The sequence below is a fragment of the Ophidiomyces ophidiicola genome, assembly GCF_022830035.1.
Source record: "Ophidiomyces ophidiicola strain CBS 122913 chromosome Unknown scaffold_1, whole genome shotgun sequence".
NCBI lineage: Eukaryota > Fungi > Ascomycota > Eurotiomycetes > Onygenales > Onygenaceae > Ophidiomyces > Ophidiomyces ophidiicola.
This window is the reverse complement of record NW_026054641.1, coordinates 159527-182134: the sequence shown is the minus strand read 5'-3', so window position 1 is coordinate 182134 and position 22608 is coordinate 159527. Positions and strand designations below refer to the sequence as shown.

Genomic DNA, 22608 nt, shown 5'->3' with positions numbered 1-22608 from the left:
GAGGACATGCTGGTTTTGGGAAAACGCGCGTGTGTATGATAGGTCGCGGCACGGCACTGTCGAGAAATGGGAGAGGGACTCAAAACCAAATGGGATACCATGGATCTGTGTTTACATTTTCCTTGACTATTTATCCTGTCTTGTTCTCATGTGAAATTGTGGGCTTCTTGTTGTTTGAACTTGCTCTTATTTTCTTTATGTATCTTCCTGCGGCCTTGACTTGGGTCACAAAAGCATGAACGCAGGTTGGCCCTCGGCGATTAGCTGCTGGGTGGACTGGTATTACTATATTGTTGCGGCCCACAGGCAGGGCTTGAATTTCTATTGAAATAATGGAAAGTTTCTTGAGGTCTGAATGCTCAACGCGGACTCTTCATTGTCATGTAGGAACAGCCACCAGCCCAAACACGCCCGAGAATACGCCGCACGACAACAGTGGGTTGGCTGGACGTGGCACGCCGGGTATGCTAGTTCGGTGGCTTGAATCCTTGTCGGCATCGACCTTCTCCACTCTGATAGTTAGATGGTGCTCCAGCGGAGAGATGTGTCGACGGGCAGGGCGTCTTCAGCAACCGTCTTGCCTGGGCCTATGCTCAAGTCAGCATTATTTATTAGTTACTGTGGCCAGCCGCCGCTTAGCCGTTCGATTTGACTCGCGTCGTGCTCGTCTAGCCCGCCGGCCCGCCTGGTGGGCGTTGGTGCAGCGCCACCTTGCAACAGGTCTTGCTGGCCCGCTAAAGAGTCAACTTAGTTAGTTAGTTCGACACCTGACTGGGGCTGAGCCTACCCCGTCTCGCCCATCCAGCGTTTCTTCACCATCGCGCACCACCACAGACCATGACAATTACGGCTGCCAGTCCAGCTGCTGTATCCTGTCTCTAGTGGCTGCCCGTTTCTCGCTGCCGCCCTCGGCTTCTTTTTGATTCTGTCTGTCTGGTGTCCTTGTTTGCCTTCCTGCTACCCCGCCGTGAATGAGTTGCCTTCCATTGCGCCCTAGCGCTTGGCCCTCATCGAAAACCGTCTTGTAAGACGGAGGTGGAGTTTGCACACATTTGGTTGAACGCTGGGAACAATGGGTTCTAATCTGCCTTCGTACGTATTGCCCATGGCCTTCCGGTCTATTTTGTCTCATTTCGAGGGCCTCGTTGACTTTTGATCGATCGGCATAGGCAACCAAACCTGCGTGTTACGAGTAAGCCACACCATCTCCATAACAGCTATCCCAGCTCGCTTTACTGGATACTGATTTCCGTTTATGAACAGTCATCGCCGCCGACGGCTTATACAAACGAGATGTGTTCCGTGAGTCCCGACACTCCATAGTCCGGTAATATCTTGCTCGCTGACGTGGTTCGTGTTTCAAAGGGTTTCCGGATCCTTTTGCCGTTGCTACGGTGGGAGGTGAACAGACACACACTACCACTGTGATTAAAAAGACATTGAACCCGTACTGGAACGAGATATTCGATTTGTATGATTAGTTCCGCCCTTGGTTTCCCCGACTACACACGCTTGTGATCTAACCCTCCTTATCTTGCAGGAAAGTCACAGAAGACAGCATACTGGCGATTCAAATCTTCGACCAGAAAAAATTCAAGAAGAAGGACCAAGGCTTCCTTGGAGTTATAAATATTAGAATTGGAGATGTGATCGACCTTGATGTTGGCGATGATGGTGAGCTTCTCACGTGTGCACTTCACTGCTCTTAGTGTTTTACTGATGATAGTCACCTTTCAGAGATGCTCACCAGAGACCTAAAAAAGTCCAATGATAACATGGTCGTTCATGGCAAACTGATCATAAACCTCTCAACCAACCTCACATCCCCAATACCAGCAAATCAAGGCGGCCCAAGATCCCACACCAATACAAACCTTACACCTAGCCAGCCCCCGCCCGTTGCTACATCCGCTTCTTTCCCGAATCCCACTCCAACCGTTACCGAAACATCTGTACCAGAACCTCCAACTGTCTCACAAGCACCGCCCCCCGCAAACCCCTCCACTCCTGCTCCCGCCACAGCCGTGGCTCCCGTAAACGGAACTGCATCGCAAGTTAATGGGATGCCAAATCAACACAGAAACCTAAGTTCTTTCGAGGATGGCCAGGGAAGATTGCCTGCAGGCTGGGAGCGCCGTGAGGACGGGCTAGGTCGAACCTATTATGTTGACCATAATACCCGAACAACAACATGGACTCGCCCATCCGCTCATTATAATGAGCAGACGCAAAGAACGCAGCTTGAAGCTAATATGCAAATGGAAAGAAGGGCCCATCAAAATCGGATGCTTCCAGAGGATCGAACTGGTGCTAATTCGCCAGACTCTCAACAACCTCGCACTCCACCAGCGGCGAATAACGCGACGGCAGTGCAAATGATGACCACGGGAGCGACCACGGCAGGTACGGGCGAACTCCCAGCCGGGTGGGAGCAAAGATACACACCTGAAGGTCGGTCTTATTTTGTGGATCACAACACAAGAACAACCACCTGGGTCGATCCTCGCCGACAGCAGTATATCCGTATGTACGGCCCTGGAGCTAACGGAAATAATACCACCATCTCCTCACAGCCCCTATCTCAGCTTGGACCTCTCCCAAGTGGATGGGAAATGCGCCTCACAAATACTGCTCGTGTATATTTTGTCGACCATAACACAAAAACCACAACATGGGACGACCCGCGTTTGCCCTCGTCACTTGACCAGGGTGTGCCGCAATATAAGCGTGATTTCCGACGTAAATTAATTTACTTTAGATCTCAGCCTGCGTTGAGAATAATGCCAGGTCAATGCCATGTTAAAGTACGGCGAGGAGCTATTTTTGAGGACTCATATGCGGAGATTATGCGACAAAGCCCGTCAGACCTGAAGAAGCGTTTGATGATCAAGTTCGACGGTGAAGATGGTCTCGACTACGGTGGATTGTCACGGTCAGTAAACCCCTCCCCAAGTAAGCGCGTTTTCTTATGCTGACTCGAACAGTGAATTTTTCTTCCTTCTTTCCCACGAAATGTTTAATCCCTTTTACTGCCTATTCGAATATTCCGCTCATGACAACTATACTCTTCAGATCAACCCGCATTCTGGTGTAAATCCAGAACATTTGAACTACTTCAGATTCATCGGCCGAGTTGTTGGACTTGCCATATTCCACCGGCGATTTTTGGATTCGTTTTTCATTGGCGCCTTTTATAAGATGATGTTGAGGAAGAAGGTTACTTTGCAAGATATGGAAGGTGTAGATGAGGATTTCCATAGAAATCTCACCTGGACACTGTGAGTGAAGGCTCCTATATCGCGAACTGTTTCACTTGGCTAATTATGAGCAGGGAAAATGACATCGACGGCGTGTTTGAATTAACATTTGCAGTTGATGATGAACAGTTTGGAGAGCACAAGACGATTGACTTGATGCCCGGTGGCAGGGATATTGAAGTCACTAATGAGAACAAGAGACAATATGTCGAGTAAGCACCCTTAGATCATGCTTCTATTATAACTACTCTAACGTTTGCCAGGCTGGTCACGGAATGGAAGATTCAGAAGAGAGTAGAGGAGCAGTTTAATGCCTTTATCACTGGATTCAACGAACTTATTCCTGCCGATCTTGTCAACGTTTTTGATGAACGAGAGCTTGAGCTTCTCATTGGCGGTATCGCTGACATTGATGTTGAAGATTGGAAGAAACATACCGATTATCGCGGATATCAGGAGCAAGACGAGGTTATTCAAAATTTCTGGAAGATTATTCGTTCTTGGGATGCCGAGCAAAAATCGAGATTGTTGCAGTTCGCTACTGGTACATCTCGTATTCCTGTCAACGGTTTCAAGGACCTCCAGGGAAGCGATGGGCCCAGAAGGTTTACCATCGAGAAGTCAGGGGATATTAATGCACTTCCAAAGTCACATACATGGTATTTATCTTCCTTTCCTTATTTGAACATGGCCTTGTATTCGTTGCTAATCGGTTTGAAGCTTTAACCGACTTGATTTGCCCCCATACAAAACACACGACGCCTTACTTAACAAGCTCTCTATTGCTGTAGAGGAAACAGTTGGTTTCGGTCAAGAATAAATACACTATCCTTCCACCTTCTATCCACTACCCACCCCCCTGGATTTTTCATTCTTTCGCTTTATGGACGAGGAAGTCGAAATGTGTCTAACCTCTATTCTTCTTTTTACGAGTCCATGTACAGATAATATATAGAGACAGCTATCTTCCTAGCAAGCTCAGACATTGCTAGATTTCTGATTGAGAAATCGGGTCTACTTTTTTCATTCACGGCCTCGTTATTTCACGCCTTCTTTTATCAAGATGTTGTATTCTCAAATGTGGTCTTTGTTGCTTGCTTCATCTTGCTTGGGATTTTGTTGCTTTCGGATCTGCTGTCGCAAAAGGATGTTTTATCTTTTCGGTGATGCTGGCATACCCCAGTTTCCCTCTTTTCTCCCACTACCTCTTTGCTACAGGAGTCCTAGGTTTTCATGCGGTGCACCTTGCTTGCCTTCGTTGTTCGTTATGCTGTAGTTGAATTCTCATTTTTGTCATGTAGTTGGAACATGCATGCTGCTAACTTGAGGCAGGATTAGATATCTACATAGCTTTCAACTCAAGAATCTTTCTCTTTGCCCGTGGTGAAACAGTATATAAACTAATCTGAAACTCCATTGTTGATTCCAGTCCGTATCAACATCGCTCAAATATCGTGGCGGTGAGGCCAGCAAGTTTGCAGTGTTTGGCATCGGATTAGCTACGTAATACCCGCGATAACCATCATTTCTCGTGATTTATATCCCTGACGGATAAATAATGATCCTGAAGCCGAAGCCGACCCTCTAACCAAAAGGGGAAGTGCCTCTCGCCGGCAGAAGAGCCGCATCTGTGACTGCGAGCGTTGCCAGATTTCCTGTTTAGTTATATTTGGTGTAAATTCACTCGTTATCATTGAGCACCCAAGATTCTTGCGCTCTACCTCTAATTCAATTGGCAATTGTTGACTTGGCCAGTCACCAAACCGTCAAACTGGCTTCGGCATTCCGACTCGCCACGCCCCGGATCTACCCCGCGGCCGCTGTCCGTCTCGCGCCCGCATTCACCCTGGCGTCCTCACGCTCGTCCACCCGCCAACGGCTGAGCCTGATCTCGAGACACTTTGACCAAAAGTTTCCGTTACCGGCATTGAATACCCCCTTCTCGACCGAGAGGACTGTTTCTGTGGAACCTGACGATTTCGAATATAAACCTATCTATCGCGAGACCCCTCCTCTTCGTCTTCAACTACCACAACAACAGCAACAGCAGCAGTCTGTGAGGAAATATAGCACCACGACAAGGAATACTCTCTCTGCAACCATGTCTTCGCAGCCGCCACATCCTACCCTGCTTATTCCCGGCCCCATTGAGTTTGACGATGCTGTCTTGCAATCCATGTCTCATTTTGCGTATGCACCTGCCCCCACTTTCACGGTATTGTTGAATATTCTAACTATTTGGCAGTGAGAGCCATGTTGGACCAGCATTTGTGAAAACGTTTGGCGAATCATTAACCCTTGTCCGCAAGCTCTTTCAGAGCATCTCCCCCGCCGCCCAACCGTTTATCCTCGCTGGCTCTGGCACCCTTGGTTGGGACTTCGTGGCCTCCAACCTTATCGAACGTGGCCAGGAAGCCCTTGTCCTTCACAGCGGATATTTTGCGGACTCCTTTGCTTCTTGCCTTGAGACATATGGCGTTAAAGCTACTCAGTTGAAGGCTCCCATCGGCGATCGACCCTCATTGGCAGACATTGAACAGGCATTGAAGCTTGCAGACTATAAAATCATCACAATTACTCATGTAGATACCTCGACCGGTGTCCTCAGTGACATTAAGGCTGTCGCTGAGCTCGTTCAACGCGTCAGTCCCAACACTCTCATTGTCGTTGATGGCGTTTGCAGTGTTGGCTGTGAAGAGATCGCTTTCGATACATGGGGTATCGACGTTGTGGTCACTGCCAGCCAAAAGGCAATTGGTTGCCCACCAGGCCTTAGCATTGTAATGTGCTCTGGCCGAGCGTTAGAAAGATTCAAGAGCCGCCAATCGCCGCCATCCAGCTACTACGCCTCTATGGCTAACTGGCTTCCTATTATGCAAAATTATGAAGCTGGTAAACCCTCCTACTTCGCGACTCCTGCTACACAGCTCATTCACGCACTCCATACCTCCCTCACTCAAATCTTCTCTAAACCGCTCTCTGAACGCTTTGCTGCACACCGAGCTATGTCCCAGCGTGTTAAGAGCGCCGTGGCCGAACTTGGTCTTCATCAATTGGCCACAAAGCCAGAAAATCAATCCAATGCTATGACAGCCATTAGACTGCCAGAAGGGTTAACCCCGGCAGATATTTTGCCGATTCTTGGCAAAAAGGGCATTGTGTTTGCAGGAGGTTTGCATAAGGAGATTGCAAGTAAATACATTCGCTTCGGCCACATGGGCGTCAGTGTCATGGACCCTGCTAGAGATGATATCGAGAAGGCTATTCAGGCATTGAAAGAAGCTTTTGCGGAGGTGGCTAAATAGACTACATTCAGACGTTGGTTCAATTATAATGTACATACATATAGACAAGAAAATCTAAAGCAAGACTTCGGTTCCTCAACTGTCATTTCTAGTATGTGCCACACTGTATGAGGGGCGAGAACAATATGACCGATACGTAGGTCTCTACTCTGTACACGAAAAACAAAAAGTAAAGTACGATGCAAGGCTGGTATCAATGAACTGAAATATTAAAATAATAGCCAAGCCACAGAGACTTGAAGGTATAGAATGGTGCCAAAACATAAGGGGGGTACGCATCTGCCGTTATACGAAAACCGCACGCTCATGCATAAATGCTTTGATCAGTCACAAGAGGAAAAAGGCATCAAGCACAACATATACACAAAAATTTGACGCAAAAAGCGTAACAAGGTAGCCTATCCACAAGCTTCTAAGCCATTGCCTCGCCACGTCGAAGCGCTAGAAGAGCCCTAACATCCGTCACGTATTGCATCGCCTCTAGCATGGGAATGAGATGGAGCAGGTCATTGTCCGTAGGGTCATTGATCCAGCCCTCGATTGGTATTGCGTTATCTGTTACATGGACCAGTTAATAAGGTTCCAAGTATGTCTGGAGCATCCTTGAAACTTACCCTCATGAAATATATAGCTCATTGGACTGTTATCCAAAATCATCACCTTACTCAAATCCGGCTCCACCGAGCTCAAATCCTTGATATATGCCCCATTTCGAAATGTACAATGCTGCCGATAATACCGACTGTGAAAATATTTTCGCTCCTGTTCTAGCCAATCGATCACGGGATCCGCGTACTCTTGCACACTAGCCGTGAAGATTACCAGTTTATACCATTTGCAGATCTTGCGCAAGAACACGTCGCAGTGCGGCCGCTTGTGTACGTAATAAAGAATCGGGTGCTGCGGGCCTAGTGTTGTGGTGGGACCGTCTGGAGTGGGTGTGGTCATGGGTGTTGAGAGGCGTACTTCGACCATGTGTCCGCTGGACATACGGCCACCCTTGGCTAGAGAATGGATGAGGGTCTCGTCGAGATCGAGCACTAAAGTTTTCTGGGGAAAAGTCGAAGCGGCGGGCCCAGCCACGTATGAGGGCTGTCGCGGAGGAATTAATGGTCGTGGAGGGGAGGGAGCGTGTGGGTATCTTGTGAGTCGATGAACCGAAGGGCCCATGGGCGATTTGAGGCTTTCGGCGGCGGCGTTCGTAGCAATATCGGATGTTTTGCCAAAGTGGCTGCTGTGCCTCTTGTGCCCCTTTTCATGTTTGCCCTTCCGTTCATTCTGGATCTGGATGCGTATGGACCGTCTTGGAGTCGTTTCGTCGATTCCGACTGGAATAGAGTCAGACCTGGAGCGCGAGTGTCGTCGGCCATCTTTCACTTCGCCTCGGTCACCGTCTGATTCGGAGGATATAGAGGATATTGACTCTCTCGATGACGCAGTCCTTAGGCTCCTCGATTTTGCCTTGATTTTCCCAGAATCATATTTATCAGTTGTCCCTAGCACCTGGATTGGGATTGAATTCTGTTTCTGATCGGAGTTTGGTGACCGAACTCGTCGCACTGGATTAAAAAAGGAATACCGGCCGGTATCATCTCGAAATGAGGTTATTATGTAGATCGCTGGGGACGCAAGAGTACACAAAAGGGAGGACAACGTGTCCGCAATGGCGTCAACTAGCTGCTGTAGAGCTGTTTGAAGATCTGTAGGCCCCAATTTCTTGCCATCCTTTTGTAATCCATGCAATAAAGGTGCTTTCCCTTCCACACTATCGCAGTTCGTAGCAGTGCCGTCGTGCTGGTCGGGGCTAGCAGCTTCCTCGTCATTTGACACGTCAAAAGCCCCAATATCATGCAAATTTCCTTCGCTATATGATCTGCTCGCTGCAAGGGATCCTCTGCCGGACTTTGCAGGGCCCTGAGAATGGGATCGAGATTGCGATTGGGATCGAGAGGACGAAGGGGTAGTCTGGCCGATGACGCGCGACGAAAGAATGTTGAGGGAGTTCATCTTTCGGTGCGAGCCATACAGTCAGGGGCAGATATATGTTCTAATTCGAGAATCCCCGAGTGTAGCAGAGGCGTTGTTCGTCGACGGACAGGGCGCGGCGGGTATGGGCGGGTGAGGCGTTGACGGACACAAGAATTGCAGCGCCAATGGACGTGTCTGCTTTCGACACCGTTGTTTCAGTCCGGAAACGAAGGGCAGGAAGACAGTGCGCAATGCTCTTCGGTGCAATGCGGGACGACGATGCGAAGGCGCAGGACAGCTGTTGAGCGGATGAGCCTGAGGGGGAGTTTGAGATCGCCGTTGTTGGGTCCGGCGAGGCTTCGGCCAGCAAAACTCTCAACACTTGTCGTCACTCAGCGCGGAGACATCATGGGCGACACTACGCTGTTACTCAACACCTCGCGGGTCGATCACTGGTGCTGACATTGTCAAGGCTTTGTATTCTTCAGCGCGCACGGCCTGCGGCACTGACGTCCCCAGACGCGTCTCGTTTTCACTGAATATCATCAGCTCCACGCCTGTTCATACACACACTCTACACTCTCTACGGGTAATCCCTCTTCTCCTGCGTCCGCCAAAACGTTTTGATACAAGAATAAAGAGTCGCCTTCTCGTCACCCACCAGGTCCATCAGCTTCTCCGCGATGCGGGGGGATGGAGAGCCAGCCTTCTAACTATGCCCAGCCCACTCCGCCTCGGCGGGCATTGAGCCCATAGTGATCCTTTGAAATACCCTTACATCCATTCCATGGTATTCTGAGTGCATCCACAAATTCGAACGGGTACGAGCGTAGCAGATGAACTGACGGCCTGAGAGTAGGTTTGTCCTGGGCAGGTTGAGACGGCTCGTTGATTTATCTGCGGAATCCAACCTACTAAAATTTTCGCATATCATATGCGGTCAGAAGAAGAAAGAGACACAGGCTAATCTTCCTCACAGACACCATCATGCCAGCAAAGGAAATCCTATCAAATGATTCTGAGTTCAGGAATCACGCATACCCTGGTGAAGTAACGGCTGAGCCGCAGGCTGACAGCATTACAGACAGCCCGGAATTGGGTTAAAACTTTTGTTCCAGCTGCCAATGATCTGACAGAGGAATGTAATCCTGCCTGTGCCAAGCCATGGCGGGGCGTCACCCGGCCTTCTGAGATTGAGCCCCTTATGCACGTACACACCCTTTGAAGAAGAGGGTCGATCTACGAGATTCGTTTCTGCCCTGATATCATCCTGTGGATGATGGCTGACTACGTCGTGGCTCTTTTGGAAGAGAATTGCTGCACCTCAAGAGAAAAGAGTTAGCCATCAGCAAAAATTATTACAGCTTTAACAAGGCGCAATCGTGTCACAGCTCAGATTACATTTTAGGGTCCTGTCTCCTAGGAAAACGGCTCCAGCCCTAAAAATAGCATAGATATCTTGAAGCCTCCTCTGTTTATCGCCTCGCTTAAACAACGTGCAATGGTCACAGTAGCTGTTGCCTGCAGCCGCCCTTGAACGAACCGCTTGAACATTGCCCAGAAAGTTCATAGTCACTTGTAGGCATTTTGTCGGCCTATTTTCCATTTTCTGAGAAAATGCATGGGTTTTCCAGGTCAATCTGTTTTTTGTAGCTTCCTTCTGATAGGTAGTTAGTTGGTATATTCTGAAGATTTGACTCCTCACCGAGCCACTAAACTTTGATAATGAGCAAGATGTAGGCAATATATGCAATATGTCAAGAATAGAGCAGGATTTAATCTATGGATACATCTTCAAAAAACAAACATATAGCTAGACCTTTAAGGGGCCGCAAAATTAAAGACTTAATTTTATTAATCAAGATATATGAATGTTAGTCATATATAAACAGGTGGCCCTTTGATATTTAGAGGGATATTTCAAAATGTATGTTTGTGGCCCAAGTTGCCTCTGCATTTCATATCAAGCTTATGATGCTGCAATAAGAGCAGACCAAGAACGGCCATGTGTGATAGTGCATCCACTCCAAACCACAATAGGAGCCAGTGTTTTTGTGGAACCGAGGCTTAGGAAGCTGAGCATTCTTGTGTTGTGAGAGGTGTGAGGTTTGGATTTAGTTATGTCACCCAGCAAGGTTGGCGCGATTCCTAGCGCGGATTCACTGCTAAAAAGAAGTCGAAGACGAAATATAAAACTACAGCACTGTGATGCCGCTACGACTAACCAGTTTACCCTTTTACATGTTTTTTTACTCTATTCTTCCCATTTTCCAAAGTAATAAGCAGCCATTAGTTCTTCTATCTCCTGTCCTAGAGGCTTAGTGTCGGGCTATTTTATTCAACACATCACTGAGTCATAGAACCGAAACCGTTACCAACGGCCACTACGTCCACGAGAATATCAGCAGTGAAGCCGGTGGCAGACACTCAAGATGCCAGCTCCGGCAATGGTGCCCATGACTCCAGGCCTGTCCAGCTATATTCAATCCCTGAAACAAAACTCAGTCGAAGCTTCAACAGAGAACCTAATAACGTGCGACTTCCCTACTTCTTAGATTCTCATGCCTTTTAGTATTAATGAGAGACATAGACTTTTAAAACGGCGTCATATCCGCCAGCCGCACTCATGCGCCCTTGCGACCGCCCATCTGCTCCTCCGGGCCATGCACACGACCAAGTCGAATGACCCCGCAACGCTGATCGAGCATGTTAAACGAATAGGTCGCCGAATAATGGCCGCGCAGCCCAGGCAATTGATTGTTGGTAATATTGTCCGCCGTGTACTGGGCATGATGAGAGATGAAGCCGAGACTGGACCTGATTGTGGAGTGATGAGCGAGTCTGACGATACTCGCCCTCATACCCCGCCTCAAGGCAGCTTCCAAGCTTCAGGGCGTTTCTCAACACACGCAAGCAGTGCTTTGGAAAGACTATCACATTTTGATGCCCTTGAAAGATCATCATTGGCAGCCCATGCGTCGGCGACCCCTGCTCTCCCTGGCACATCGATGTTTAACCTGCTTTCATGCCCCCCGGAGTCCACTGACCCTAACTCACCGATTACCATCTCAAGAGGAGAGCCAGAGACGGTTGAAGAGCAGCAGCAGCGAGACTACCGAGGCGAAGTATTTGATGGCATCAAAGAAATTCTCGAAGAACTTAACCAAGTGAATGATCAGATTGCGGCATATGCGCTAGATCATATCCACTCAAATGAGGTTATACTCACTCACACAGCATCTACAACAGTGCAGAAATTCCTACTTAAGGCTGCAGCAAAAAGGAAGTTTAGCGTGATTCAGGTAGAATCATATCCAAACAATCATGAAGATACCCATGCAACCGTCACTGGTCTAAGTAGTGGCGACGAGGAACGGTTAACACCAGAAGCCTTCCAAAAACCATTAATTGCCCAGGGTATTACCGTCATCCTCATTCCAGATTCCGCCGTGTTTGCATTGATGTCACAAGTGAACAAAGTCGTTCTGGGAACCGATTGTGTGCTCGCAAATGGTGGACTGGTTGCTGCATCTGGAACCAGACTTATTGCCAATGCTGCTAAGGCTCATAAGGTTCCTGTGGTCGTCGTGAGTGGCGTGTATAAATTGAGCCCAGTCTATCCCTTCGACCCTCAATCATTGATCGAGTATGGCGACCCAAGTGCAGTTATGCCATATGAAGATGGCGAGCTGGTAGAGAGTATTGATGTGGTGAATCCTCTCTCTGATTATGTTCCTGCGGAACTCATTGACCTATACATTACGAATATGTAAGTCTTTCTATAATCCTTTTACTACGAATGAGGTTGTAGCTAATAACAGTGTTCAGCGGAGGGCATGCACCGTCTTACTTATACCGTATTGTCTCTGACCACTACCGGAATGAAGATATCAAACTATGATTTGGGTGGGTGATTGAATGCTTGAAATTATGACGCAATGACATTCAGAAAGTTTTGAGACATTATCATAGAAAAATGGGAAGCTATTCTGAGCCGGCTTTTTTCACCCGTGCTACTAAAAGATCAGATCATCATGGATTTGTCCCATTTATATGCTGGACTCCATGTTCACAGCAGCAGAAAAATTTGCATGCTATGGATCCGAACTCCATCCGCTCAATCGTAGTAGTTGTAGCATTGAAATATCCCAAACATATTTCGCCAGTATGAAAGCCATGTCCCATGCGGTTCCGTTGCCAACACTGCCCAACCCCAGCTCTCGCTACAATCACTTAAGATCGTGGCTTTTCCTTCTTCTCTTTCCACAAAGCACTAAGACCGACACCAGATACCTTGACGACCTTGAATCGGACACCGGGAATATCACCCTTGGCTTTGCCCTTACGACCGAAACCAGCGAGGAGTACTTCGTCGTTCTCATCAACGAAATTTAAGCAACCATCATTGGGTACTATAGTCATATGCAATATCAGTATCCTGTCAATCCAACTAATTTCTCTTTCTCAACCCAGACACCACAGGCAGGCGAAAACACGCACCGAAAGCTGTAACCTTCTTTCCGTTCTTGATCAGCTGCACCTTGACACATTTTCGAATAGCAGAGTTGGGCTGTTTGGCTTCGACACCGACTTTCTCGAGGACGATACCCTTGGCGTGGGAGGAACCACCGAATGGAGAGGACTTGAAAGCGGTACCGAGGGCGCGCTTCTTGTATGAGAGATCGGCCCAGCAGTTGTCGCGGCGATGAGTGCGCAACTTACGGGCGGCGTTAAGACCGCGCGGCTTGCCTTTACCCATGTTGGCGAATGTCTAGAATTTGTCGACTGATTTTGCTGCGTTTTTTGAAGGTGTCTCGAGTTAGCTTCTCGTTGTTTTTGGAGATCGGCTTCGGGAAAAGATATTGGAGCTTGGGAGCATTTCAGACCGGAGATACGTACCGATTGTGAAGGTATCGCAAAACAAGGCGGTTGGGTGGCCGGAATGGATTGTCGAGAAAGGTCGCTGTCGTTCGATTTTCGCCAAACTCAACTGTGGACATCGCTCGTCTCGCCCTAACGCTAAACCCTTTTTGTGGCCTTCCGGCTCTATATTTATCCGAACCACCGGCCCAGCTTGAGCCTCACTTCAACATTCATTCCGCTTCGTCGGAGCAACTCATACAGCAATTGAAATGTGACTACACATATTTTCAGAGCTGCTCCCGCTCTGTGCTCAGCTGTTTCTTTGCCAACCTTACTAGCAGCGATATGGCCGCACAGCCGAATGCGTCATCTACTACACAAAGACCACCTCGTCCTTCCCTTTTCCAGCTTCCGCCATCTCGCAATGCCTCTAACCTGTCACTTGCTCCAGGCATATCGAACACACTTCCAGACTCAAGTAAAAGATCTTCCTCAAAAGGGAGCAAGGCAGCGTCTGTGCGGCATGGCCCTTCAATGGGGTTTCTTGGCGTAAGCCCAGGGTTTGGGGCGTCGTTTTTGCGCCCGTCTAGATCCGGCGTGGAGGTGGATGCCGGGGACGCCGTTTGGGATGAAATGCAAAATACCCTGAACGAAGTCGAGCAGGCTGCTGCTGGCGGAGATCACGTTTTTGGTGCTGAGCATGCAAAGGCCCTTGAAGAGCTACGTGTTAAACAGTTAGCGTTAGCTCAGGCATGGGCAAGAAGCGAGGCGGATGAAGCCGCAGATGCCTCCGCCAGCGAATCTAGTATGGGTGGTGTGAAGGGTGCAGCTGAATCTGTGGGCCGTGCATCGATAGACACCAAGGATACCTCGCAGCAGAAGGTGCTGGATGAGAAAACAGAGAAGGATATCCTATTCGCTCGAAAAAGGAGAGAGGCCAATGATCGATATTTTGAACGAGTTAATAGTAGCGTGCTGGATGTTGTGGCAAAGCTTGACGAAGTTGCCCATGCCATGCGTGCTGTGGAGCGGGAGAGTAAAGAGATATGGAGCGAGAGCGAAAGCGTCAATTCCGCCATGGCAGATACCCAAAGAGTCCCATGAAATTGACAAATACTGTTCTCTGACTTAGCTGAAGTCTCACCCGGGTCTATATGCATATCACTAGTAAATATACCGCATCTGCCCTGCAGACCGCTAGCTCCAAACCCCTTTCTTTGGCATACTGGTACTCCGCCACGCGAGAAGGGTATTTCTTAGTAGAGCAATATAATTTTAGAATTGCAATAGATATACAGGCTGGCAACAGGTTCTAACCGCATGCTGCAAGCAGGGTACCGCAGTGCCCGAGTGCCAACTCCATTTCATCTATTCTTTGAAGAATTTCGCAGCACCTCCCATCCTTTTTCTAATTTCTCGCATAAATCCACCCATCTCACCTCTTGTGCCTGTCGTACCAATCTTTTAAGCTCTTCGTTCCATTTCTCCTTGCCTAATTCGATTATGCCGGGCCCTTGACGAGGCAGATATCCTTGTCGAGCTAGAACATCACTAACAGCACCGCTGCTTATCAAGCCGTTTCTCTCTGCGGAGGAAAGACAAAGTGCATTGATAGTATCGATTTGTTCTCGAAGAAGGGCGTGTTGATGTTGCCGATTTGCGAGGTGGAAGTGTAATGTCAGATAAAGAACTGAAGTGGTGAGCGTGAAGCCTCCAAACTAACAGAAATGCGCAATGGTAAGAGTGATGCCAGTGTAAACCGGAAGAATCGAGGTGGACACACGAAGCCAGTAAGGAATCCCATCTGGGTTTCAAAAGGACCCAGTCCTGTGTATTTAATGAACAGCCATACAACGACAGGTTAAATGTGAATCTGCTCTAAAATCAGAGACTCTTCATGATAGTAATATAAGTCAGCTCGCCCCGGCCGTAAAAAGTTCTCGTAGCAAGGCGGATGCACGAAGGAAACATGGCTGTTGCCAATTCTCGATTCCGATTGGCTGGCGATTCTTCGTCTTTCAAGCTCCGCGGAAGATCGAATATTACCACATCACTACGGAGCACATCGCCCAACAAAACTCTCGTTGGCACCGGTTAAGGTAGCAGCTAGCATCGGAAACACAGTGCTAATTAGGCAGCCCGCGGCTCTCATTTGCTCTGACGGGTTGCCTCGTGTCAACGCCGTGCTTTTACTTCAAACCTACAAAAATTCTTCGTGACCCACGGCGCCCACGATGGCAGGCGGCGCAATGAAATACCGCCATCTCGGCCGCAAGTCCTCGCATAGACAGGCTCTTCTTCGAAATCTTGTTACGTCCCTTTTCACTCATGAGTCGATCACCACCACCTGGGCAAAGGCCAAAGAAGCTCAACGGCTAGCAGAAAAGTTGATAACACTGGGCAAGAAAAACACAGAAGCAAGCAAAAACAGAGCACTGTCCGTGTTTTATGTATGTCTCTTCTTTGACTGTATTGCTGCCCTGCAATTGGCCTCTAATACTCCCGGAATTCGAATCACACGGCTAACAACCCCCTCCCCAGACCCCACACTCCCTGCTACCAAAACTTTTTGGCCCTATTCGTGAGCGCTACCTGAGTCGACATGGCGGCTATACTCGTGTTCTACGGATTGAACCCCGCAAACCTGATCAAGCGCCCTCCGCCATTCTCGAACTCGTAGATGGGCCCCGGGATATGCGCTTTGCCATGACTGCCAAAACCCTAGCTCGACGCCGATTAGAAGGCCTAGAGGTCAATGAGTACACAGCAAGGAACGTTAAGAAAGTCACTCAATTTAGAAAAGATGGGGTGGAGCAGCTGGAGAGAGAGGTTAAGAAGGCTGAGGAGCTGTTGAAGAAGACTTTGTAGAATCAATCTGTACAGACATTGCCTGTGTATTGAGGGCGTTTGGGGGCCATGGAATTCTATTATTCTCTTTCTTGATATTTATGTGTCGCTGGGATGGACAATACCCATCATATGTGTATATGGAGTATTTTGTACTCATATTGGAAGTTCATCACTCTGACCTACAAATATTATTTGAGTGTATTTCTATTAATAGTTCTTTTTGGCTCACAGATTTGTAGAGAAGAGGCTACGGTGATGGTTCTCGTGCTTCATGCTGTTGCTATTGGGGAATTGTTGAACATGCATGTGAGCGAACCAAGCAGAATAATGTAGCAGTAAACGCAGTGATCGCGACGCAGAATGAGGAAAATTAATAGCTATGAAGTTTAAGAAAGGAAACCCAATTTCTATGTAAGTTGCATTACATCGTTCAGAGTCGCCATATTTTTTCAGTTTCCTTATGAGTTGTAATTGAGGAAAGCACTTTTTTCAAGGCGAGAATCATAACACAGAAAATCAAGCAATACCGACCAGCGAGGGCTATGCTCTTGACATTTGTGACATTACCCATAACCAGAAAATGCCCAGATACGCCTACAATCGTTATTACAGAGGAAACCTCGAACTTCTAGACCGGAGCCATACCTAAGCATGCAAAGAGACCACTACAATGACGCAGTCCAGGTTCCGTTAGACCGAGAGTTTTGAGACGCACTACCTCCCACAACCAAAGGGCCATTGGATTTTGAAGTTGCAGGTTTCGGGGGACTGGGTGTGTTGTTAGAAAGGTTCTGGGAGGAGACAGTCGAGGCCCGGGACATGTTATCAAAGCCAAAGGGTATTTCAGATGGCGGAGGCTTAGGGGGAAGATGAGAGGGTGTGCCCCATTTCGCAATTGAATTTTGATTGTCATCGTGCCGGCTAGCATTTAAAGCCTGGCCAGAAGAGGTAGTGTTGAGAGGTTTGTGGAACTGGGGCCCTGGGTTCTTATTTTGAAACCGATTCGAATTATCATGCAATGAGGCAACCCACTGGGAGGATGCTGTGCCATAGCTGTTATGGTTTGGAGACGACCCAATAGCCACATCAGAATATCTCGATTGGGATAATGTGGAGCTAGGGGCAAATGATCTGCTTTGTGGGTTGAACGTTGATCGCATAAAGCTGCCTGGTAAGGGGTGCGGCGGCGTATTGCTGACAGGCGTGTGTTGATAGGTTTGGGATTGAGACTGGCCGTACTGGTATGGGACCTGATTATGAGTCGTCACGTTATTCGGCCAATGGCCTGCTTGTGGATTTCTCTGCATAGCTGGCGAAGAATAATTGGCTTGATATAGAGGTTGTGTCCAAGGGGGAGATTGAGAATACTGCAGTCCTGCCGGAAGGGTGTGCAAATTCATTCCTGGTGATGACCTTGTGGACGATTGTTGTTGAGGCATCATTGGCACCTGGTTTCCCTGGTAAAAGTTTGGATATTGATGGGCGGATATAGGTACATTTTGCCAGGTGTTTTGAGGCATCGTGCCCGCAGACATATTGGGAAACGCCGGATTGCTTGAAAAGGATGGGTAAAAAGTGCCGGGTTGATTGGTTTGGCTAAGGCCTAGGCCAACAGGTTGTCCCAACATGTAGTTATTTTGGGCAATAGTAGGATCATGTCCAGACCCATTTGAGGCCATCTGGGAGCTAGCGTATTGAATACCAGCGTAGTAAGGGCTATACTGTGACCTTGCCTCGAAACTATCGTCATGTGGAGTTCTTTGCCTATTCTTTTTACGACCAGCCCTGGAATTGGATCGCGATACATTCGCGCTCTGTTCAGCACTATTAGGGCTTTCCAGGGGTTTGGACTCCGAGAAATCTTTGAATATCCGTTCCCGGGCTTCTTGGTATTTTGCTTCGCGTTCCTCCCTTGTCAATGCCTGGCGATCTTTAGCTGGGGTAGCACTTGCCGACTCCGTCGGATCTTCAACTGAGCCGTCAGCTCCGGCTTCGGATGTAGTCTTGGACGGTGCTGATGAGCTGGGCGCTGTGCTGGCCCCTGCAGATATAGGCGTTCCCTGTTGACCGACACGTCGCATAATTTTCATAGTTGGAACAGTCGGTGGAAGTGTCTTCATGGCATTGGCGGCATAAAGGGTTGATAGTGAAGTAGGCCTATGCATATCAATTAGGAGGAGTAAGTCGAGGATCGGACGTAAAAATAACTCACAGTCTGCACCAAGGAGTTCGGTGAAGGCGAACGGACGTAACATTGTTGTCGACAAAATGGGTTAGATGATAATAGTCTCCCAGTTTATGAGCGAGCAGGCGCCCGAAAGCGTTACACGGGGGAAGTTCTAAAGATTGCTCACTGGGATCTCTAATCAGTATTTGGGAAAGTCTTGGTCTTGAAGCTGGGCACGGACCTAGGGCTTTTGACAAAGGAAATGATTTTCTCTTCGAGCTGGAGGATAAGCAACCGATCCTTCGGCGAACGCATTGCTTCAAGTAACTTTTCATCAGGCTCATCGGGAAACCCATGAAGACATGGTTCATCTATGGTGGTCATGCGCGTTTCACCAAGCGGGCCTTTCGATTCCCCATCGTGAAGTCGTGAAATATTGACTGACGCCATGCTTGCAAGCTGTTGAGACATAGCTAACTGGCAAACATGGTTAAGACGAGCCCCTGTTTCTGAGCTGACTTGGGAATTAGGCGCCCCTGATACGGAAAGCTCATCTTCCTCGAGAGCCTGGACGCTCGCACTGTCATCTGGCCGCAATGACTCCTTCTCGTCCATCGCAAAAGTCGTAACGGATGCCATACTCTTAGAGTCAAAGCTCGTTGGTTTCGTGGATGAGTTAGACAGATGGTCATCGTCGAAGGTTGTTTCGTGCGTCTTGAATTGAATATTATCCGTGTCGCAGGATGCCTCCTTTTCCCGAACTAATTTAAGCTCTTGAACGGTCCTGCTGAGCTCGTCTATTTGTTTTGGTGCATCTTTGATTCTATGCTGCAGATCCTGGTGGCCGATATTGCTAGCCATCCTTATGGGTTGGGTTGATAGCGTGATGTTTTGATCTCTAGGCTGCATATTTTGGTGAGCCAAGTCGGTAGGTGGGTTTATTTTCGCAACCTGAAGATGTTTGTCAGAAGAGTTCCATGTAGCTTACAACAAGTGACTCACATTGGCAAACGACAATGCACCACTGTGGTTGGAAGATTCTGGCGACATGGTTATAGATAATGGATCAATCATGCACGAAAGTTGTTTTTAAAATAGGAGAAAACAATCATATAATCAAAAGGGTATGTTTAGGAAAAACCAGCGCACACAAGCCCAGGTGGAGTGGCGACATATCTCTGATCATGGATTTTTGCCATGTAACTGAGGTAGTGGAGGTGGGTTAGAGGGCCAGAAAGATATAAGTAAGAGTCCGGACTTGAGGAAGTGATTCCCTTTTGGGTAGAAGCTGGCGTGATGGTAGCTGGAGAATGTGGCAGATATGGAGCCGTGCAAGCTAACAAAACCAAAATCCGCTCGGCTGTAGGCAAATGCTTCCACAGCGAGTGTCTATCAGCACCAGCGAGTAGGTAGATATCACCGACAGTGAAATCGGGCGAAGAATGAGAAGAACAAAGTTGGGCGAGGCTTGGCAGGAAGTCGCTGTGGGGCCGATGCGATATTACGTAAGACAGGGCTGGCTTAGTCATGCACGTCCTACAGCTGCCGTTTGTGGAGTGCCCGATCAGGAAATCAAGGTGCTGCGCGAGCAAGGCGGAGACATAAACAAAGGGACCGACGAGCCGGGCCACAGCTAATCAGCAAGGCAAGTTCGAAAGGGCATCAAACCCCTGATACCACGAAGTTTACAGGATATACCCCATACCGCTTGTGTGGAGCGGCGGCCTTTTCGGCGCAGTTGCAACCACAGCTTTCTGAGTCCCGCTAGTGCGATCAGGGCCATGAATCGATATCGCAATATGCCCGGAGTTCGGGCAACATCGAAGGCGACTCCAACAACTCTCTGTCAGAAGTGCTTAAAACGAGATATGTCTACGTCCCTGGGCATGTATGGGATCCTGTGCTGACTACCGTAAACGACACTATAGCTATGAGTGCAAAGCAGCCCCTCAAGACCGACCATATACCTCACGGCCGTCTAGAACTCAACAGTTGGCAAATCCGAAATTGCTACCTGCCCTCACAAACGCGCTTCCAAAAGACTCGTATGCATTTCTACCATCCTGTTGTACGGAGTAGTAGGATATCATCTAACGGGCTATATTTTAGAAAAGGGCCAACACGCGAGCAGGATACTCGGAATGAGCAAGAAAGGCACGCCGCAGCCGGTGGTGCTATTGACTCGCACATTGAACGGTCAAGGCGAAAAACTCGCTCTCCATCAGTCGCTTCAGATAAGTCCTTAAGCTCAGTTTCTACTATATCCACGAGCCGCTCCCACTCAATTTCCCCACCAAATCAAAAACATTTATCCGCTTCACCCCCATCACGAAAGAGAAAATTGCGGAGCTCATCTGTATATTCATACTCCTCGTGCGATTCTGTGGTGGAAACAAATTCACAATCTCAAGAAGCCAATCGTCATACAAGAAGAAGGTGGAAATCACGAAGTCCAAGTGAAAGAGGGAGGCATTACGATTCGGATAGACGGGGGAGCTGGAGGGATCGGTCCAGAAGTAATAGTATGGATAGGAGCCGGGTCGCAAAGGCAAGACGCTCGATAACGCCAGTATCGACTGAAAACAAACCTCCCGTTCGGCGGCGACGGAACTCTGATCGCCAAGACAGGGAGTCCCGTAATACAGGCTCTGGCAGGCCTGGCAACCGACGTCCACGAAGTCCACCCATAGAAAGCAGGCAACGCAATCTGTATGTCGAGCCTCTAGTCGGAAGGCGAAGTTTAAGCCCGTACAGCAAACGGCTGGCCTTAACGCAGGCGATGAATTCTGGAAGATGAAATGGCCAATGCATCTAAGAATATCATTCCCTTGCTCAGCCCAAGCATTCTTAATATGCCCTTATATTTCCTTCCAGCATGAGTTTTTAAAGTGTAATTTATCGCACCAGAGTCGAGCGTTGTACGATAGAGCAAGTAGATGCGATAATATAGCTTATTCATGATATATGCACTATGAGCAGAAGGGGGCTCTAGATGCGGTATTCATCGGCAGAGGAAGTCGTTTAGCTCCAGTTTTCTTCTTCCTTTTCCCTTCTTTCATCCTCCTGTTCCTCTCGTTCGCGAATATGCATCCCTTCCACCAGCGCTTCGCCTTCCATGCCGATTTCTTCCCCATCCACATTATCTTGTTGGGTCTTTTCCTTTGCAGCTTTTTGGGCGCTTTGTATCCGCTCCCTTACCAGTCGCGCAATCGCATTGTCAGTTCTGACATTAAGAGTCCTCAATTTAGCGTCTAAATCTCGCTTTAGGTCCCAATTTGGTTTCTTGGGTTGTAATTTGAACAGATCGATTGGTTTATCCACTTCCTCGTCCTCCTTTGCGGTTTGGGCAGTGGATATCGCAATCTTCGCTGCTTGTTCCTCCAGTGTGCTTTGTCCGTCTGTTGGTGTATGTTCAAACCCCAGCTTGGGACCCCGCGTCTCTCGGTCATAGTTTCTTCCAGAAAGGTATTGTGCGGCTGCGTCAGATGGTTTGTTATGCGAATCATCGCCCTTGAGCTCTGCCGAGTCTGGTTCTGGTTGTTTTCTCTTTAGTGCAGCGAGCTTTGCCAGGCGTGTTTTCCGATTCACTGCGGCAGCATCGAGGGTAGCGTGCGACGAAGACATGGCACGTTTTGCTAGAGATGAGATATCTTCGCCGGGGTGGTCTTGTTTGGTAATATTAAAGTACGGAGTAGCTTTGACTGAACTTGGTCGGTCGTGCAGCAGCATGGTGGTTCAGCGCCAAGACACAGCTCTAAAATTTCTGGATGGCTGCTCGGCCAGTTGATCTGACAACCAGCATTCGGAGTGCCGGGCTTGCTATACATATGGCTGCCATGTCCACTGCAAAAGAGGACCTGTTGCGCCTGTCGGACTTTTATCCTCTCAATCTCTTTTGAATATCCGCTATTTTGTCACCACTGCCAGCTCTATGCACAGTGCTATTTCACACCGAGTGCCATGTCGCATCGCGCGAGACGCCTCAAGGTACTCTGATGGCTTACTGAGTGACCGAACATTGGACAAATGCACATTTCTTCCATGTTTGGTTAGATGCTATCTAGTCCAAAGACGTCTTCACACTGGATCTACACGGGCGTTGATGCGAGCCCACCTACAGAGACACGCTTCCCACGACAATTACCCCATTCCCCCATATTTAAATAGAGTAATAGTGTCACGGATCGGCCGTACTTTT

At 48.4% G+C, this 22608-nt stretch overlaps 9 protein-coding genes across 9 annotated transcripts; 5 read left to right on the top strand and 4 right to left on the bottom strand.

Moving 5' to 3' along the window:
* Nucleotides 1-1072: 1072 nt before the first annotated feature.
* On the top strand, nucleotides 1073-4077 carry LOZ57_000075 (uncharacterized protein; the record flags this gene model as incomplete). Its single annotated transcript, XM_049249183.1, has 10 exons — nucleotides 1073-1092; nucleotides 1170-1192; nucleotides 1264-1302; nucleotides 1366-1471; nucleotides 1541-1674; nucleotides 1738-2932; nucleotides 2985-3278; nucleotides 3332-3469; nucleotides 3521-3916; nucleotides 3978-4077. 10 exons carry the CDS (start codon nucleotides 1073-1075, stop codon nucleotides 4075-4077), a joined length of 2445 nt encoding a protein of 814 aa, XP_049111377.1.
* Nucleotides 4078-5358: 1281 nt separating this feature from the next.
* On the top strand, nucleotides 5359-6562 carry LOZ57_000074 (uncharacterized protein; the record flags this gene model as incomplete). The annotated part of the gene is made up of 2 exons (XM_049249182.1): nucleotides 5359-5447; nucleotides 5503-6562. The coding sequence occupies 2 exons, from the start codon at nucleotides 5359-5361 to the stop codon at nucleotides 6560-6562; spliced, it is 1149 nt and encodes a 382-aa protein (XP_049111376.1).
* Nucleotides 6563-6974: 412 nt separating this feature from the next.
* Nucleotides 6975-8569, bottom strand: NEM1 (Nuclear envelope morphology protein 1; the record flags this gene model as incomplete). The annotated part of the gene is made up of 2 exons (XM_049249181.1): nucleotides 6975-7117; nucleotides 7177-8569. The coding sequence occupies 2 exons, from the start codon at nucleotides 8567-8569 to the stop codon at nucleotides 6975-6977; spliced, it is 1536 nt and encodes a 511-aa protein (XP_049111375.1).
* A 2393-nt stretch (nucleotides 8570-10962) lies between these two features.
* GCD7 (GCD complex subunit gcd7) lies at nucleotides 10963-12303 on the top strand (the record flags this gene model as incomplete). The annotated part of the gene is made up of 2 exons (XM_049249180.1): nucleotides 10963-11063; nucleotides 11121-12303. The coding sequence occupies 2 exons, from the start codon at nucleotides 10963-10965 to the stop codon at nucleotides 12301-12303; spliced, it is 1284 nt and encodes a 427-aa protein (XP_049111374.1).
* A 460-nt stretch (nucleotides 12304-12763) lies between these two features.
* On the bottom strand, nucleotides 12764-13289 carry rps23 (ribosomal protein S23; the record flags this gene model as incomplete). The annotated part of the gene is made up of 2 exons (XM_049249179.1): nucleotides 12764-12942; nucleotides 13031-13289. The coding sequence occupies 2 exons, from the start codon at nucleotides 13287-13289 to the stop codon at nucleotides 12764-12766; spliced, it is 438 nt and encodes a 145-aa protein (XP_049111373.1).
* Nucleotides 13290-13738: 449 nt separating this feature from the next.
* LOZ57_000070 (uncharacterized protein) lies at nucleotides 13739-14497 on the top strand (the record flags this gene model as incomplete). The annotated part of the gene is made up of 1 exon (XM_049249178.1): nucleotides 13739-14497. The coding sequence occupies one exon, from the start codon at nucleotides 13739-13741 to the stop codon at nucleotides 14495-14497; it is 759 nt and encodes a 252-aa protein (XP_049111372.1).
* A 1130-nt stretch (nucleotides 14498-15627) lies between these two features.
* mrpl8 (54S ribosomal protein L8, mitochondrial) lies at nucleotides 15628-16261 on the top strand (the record flags this gene model as incomplete). Its single annotated transcript, XM_049249177.1, has 2 exons — nucleotides 15628-15843; nucleotides 15935-16261. 2 exons carry the CDS (start codon nucleotides 15628-15630, stop codon nucleotides 16259-16261), a joined length of 543 nt encoding a protein of 180 aa, XP_049111371.1.
* Nucleotides 16262-16908: 647 nt separating this feature from the next.
* LOZ57_000068 (uncharacterized protein) lies at nucleotides 16909-19460 on the bottom strand (the record flags this gene model as incomplete). Its single annotated transcript, XM_049249176.1, has 4 exons — nucleotides 16909-18400; nucleotides 18456-18596; nucleotides 18652-19361; nucleotides 19413-19460. 4 exons carry the CDS (start codon nucleotides 19458-19460, stop codon nucleotides 16909-16911), a joined length of 2391 nt encoding a protein of 796 aa, XP_049111370.1.
* A 1971-nt stretch (nucleotides 19461-21431) lies between these two features.
* Nucleotides 21432-22139, bottom strand: LOZ57_000067 (uncharacterized protein; the record flags this gene model as incomplete). The annotated part of the gene is made up of 1 exon (XM_049249175.1): nucleotides 21432-22139. The coding sequence occupies one exon, from the start codon at nucleotides 22137-22139 to the stop codon at nucleotides 21432-21434; it is 708 nt and encodes a 235-aa protein (XP_049111369.1).
* Between the last annotated feature and the right edge of the window lie 469 nt (nucleotides 22140-22608).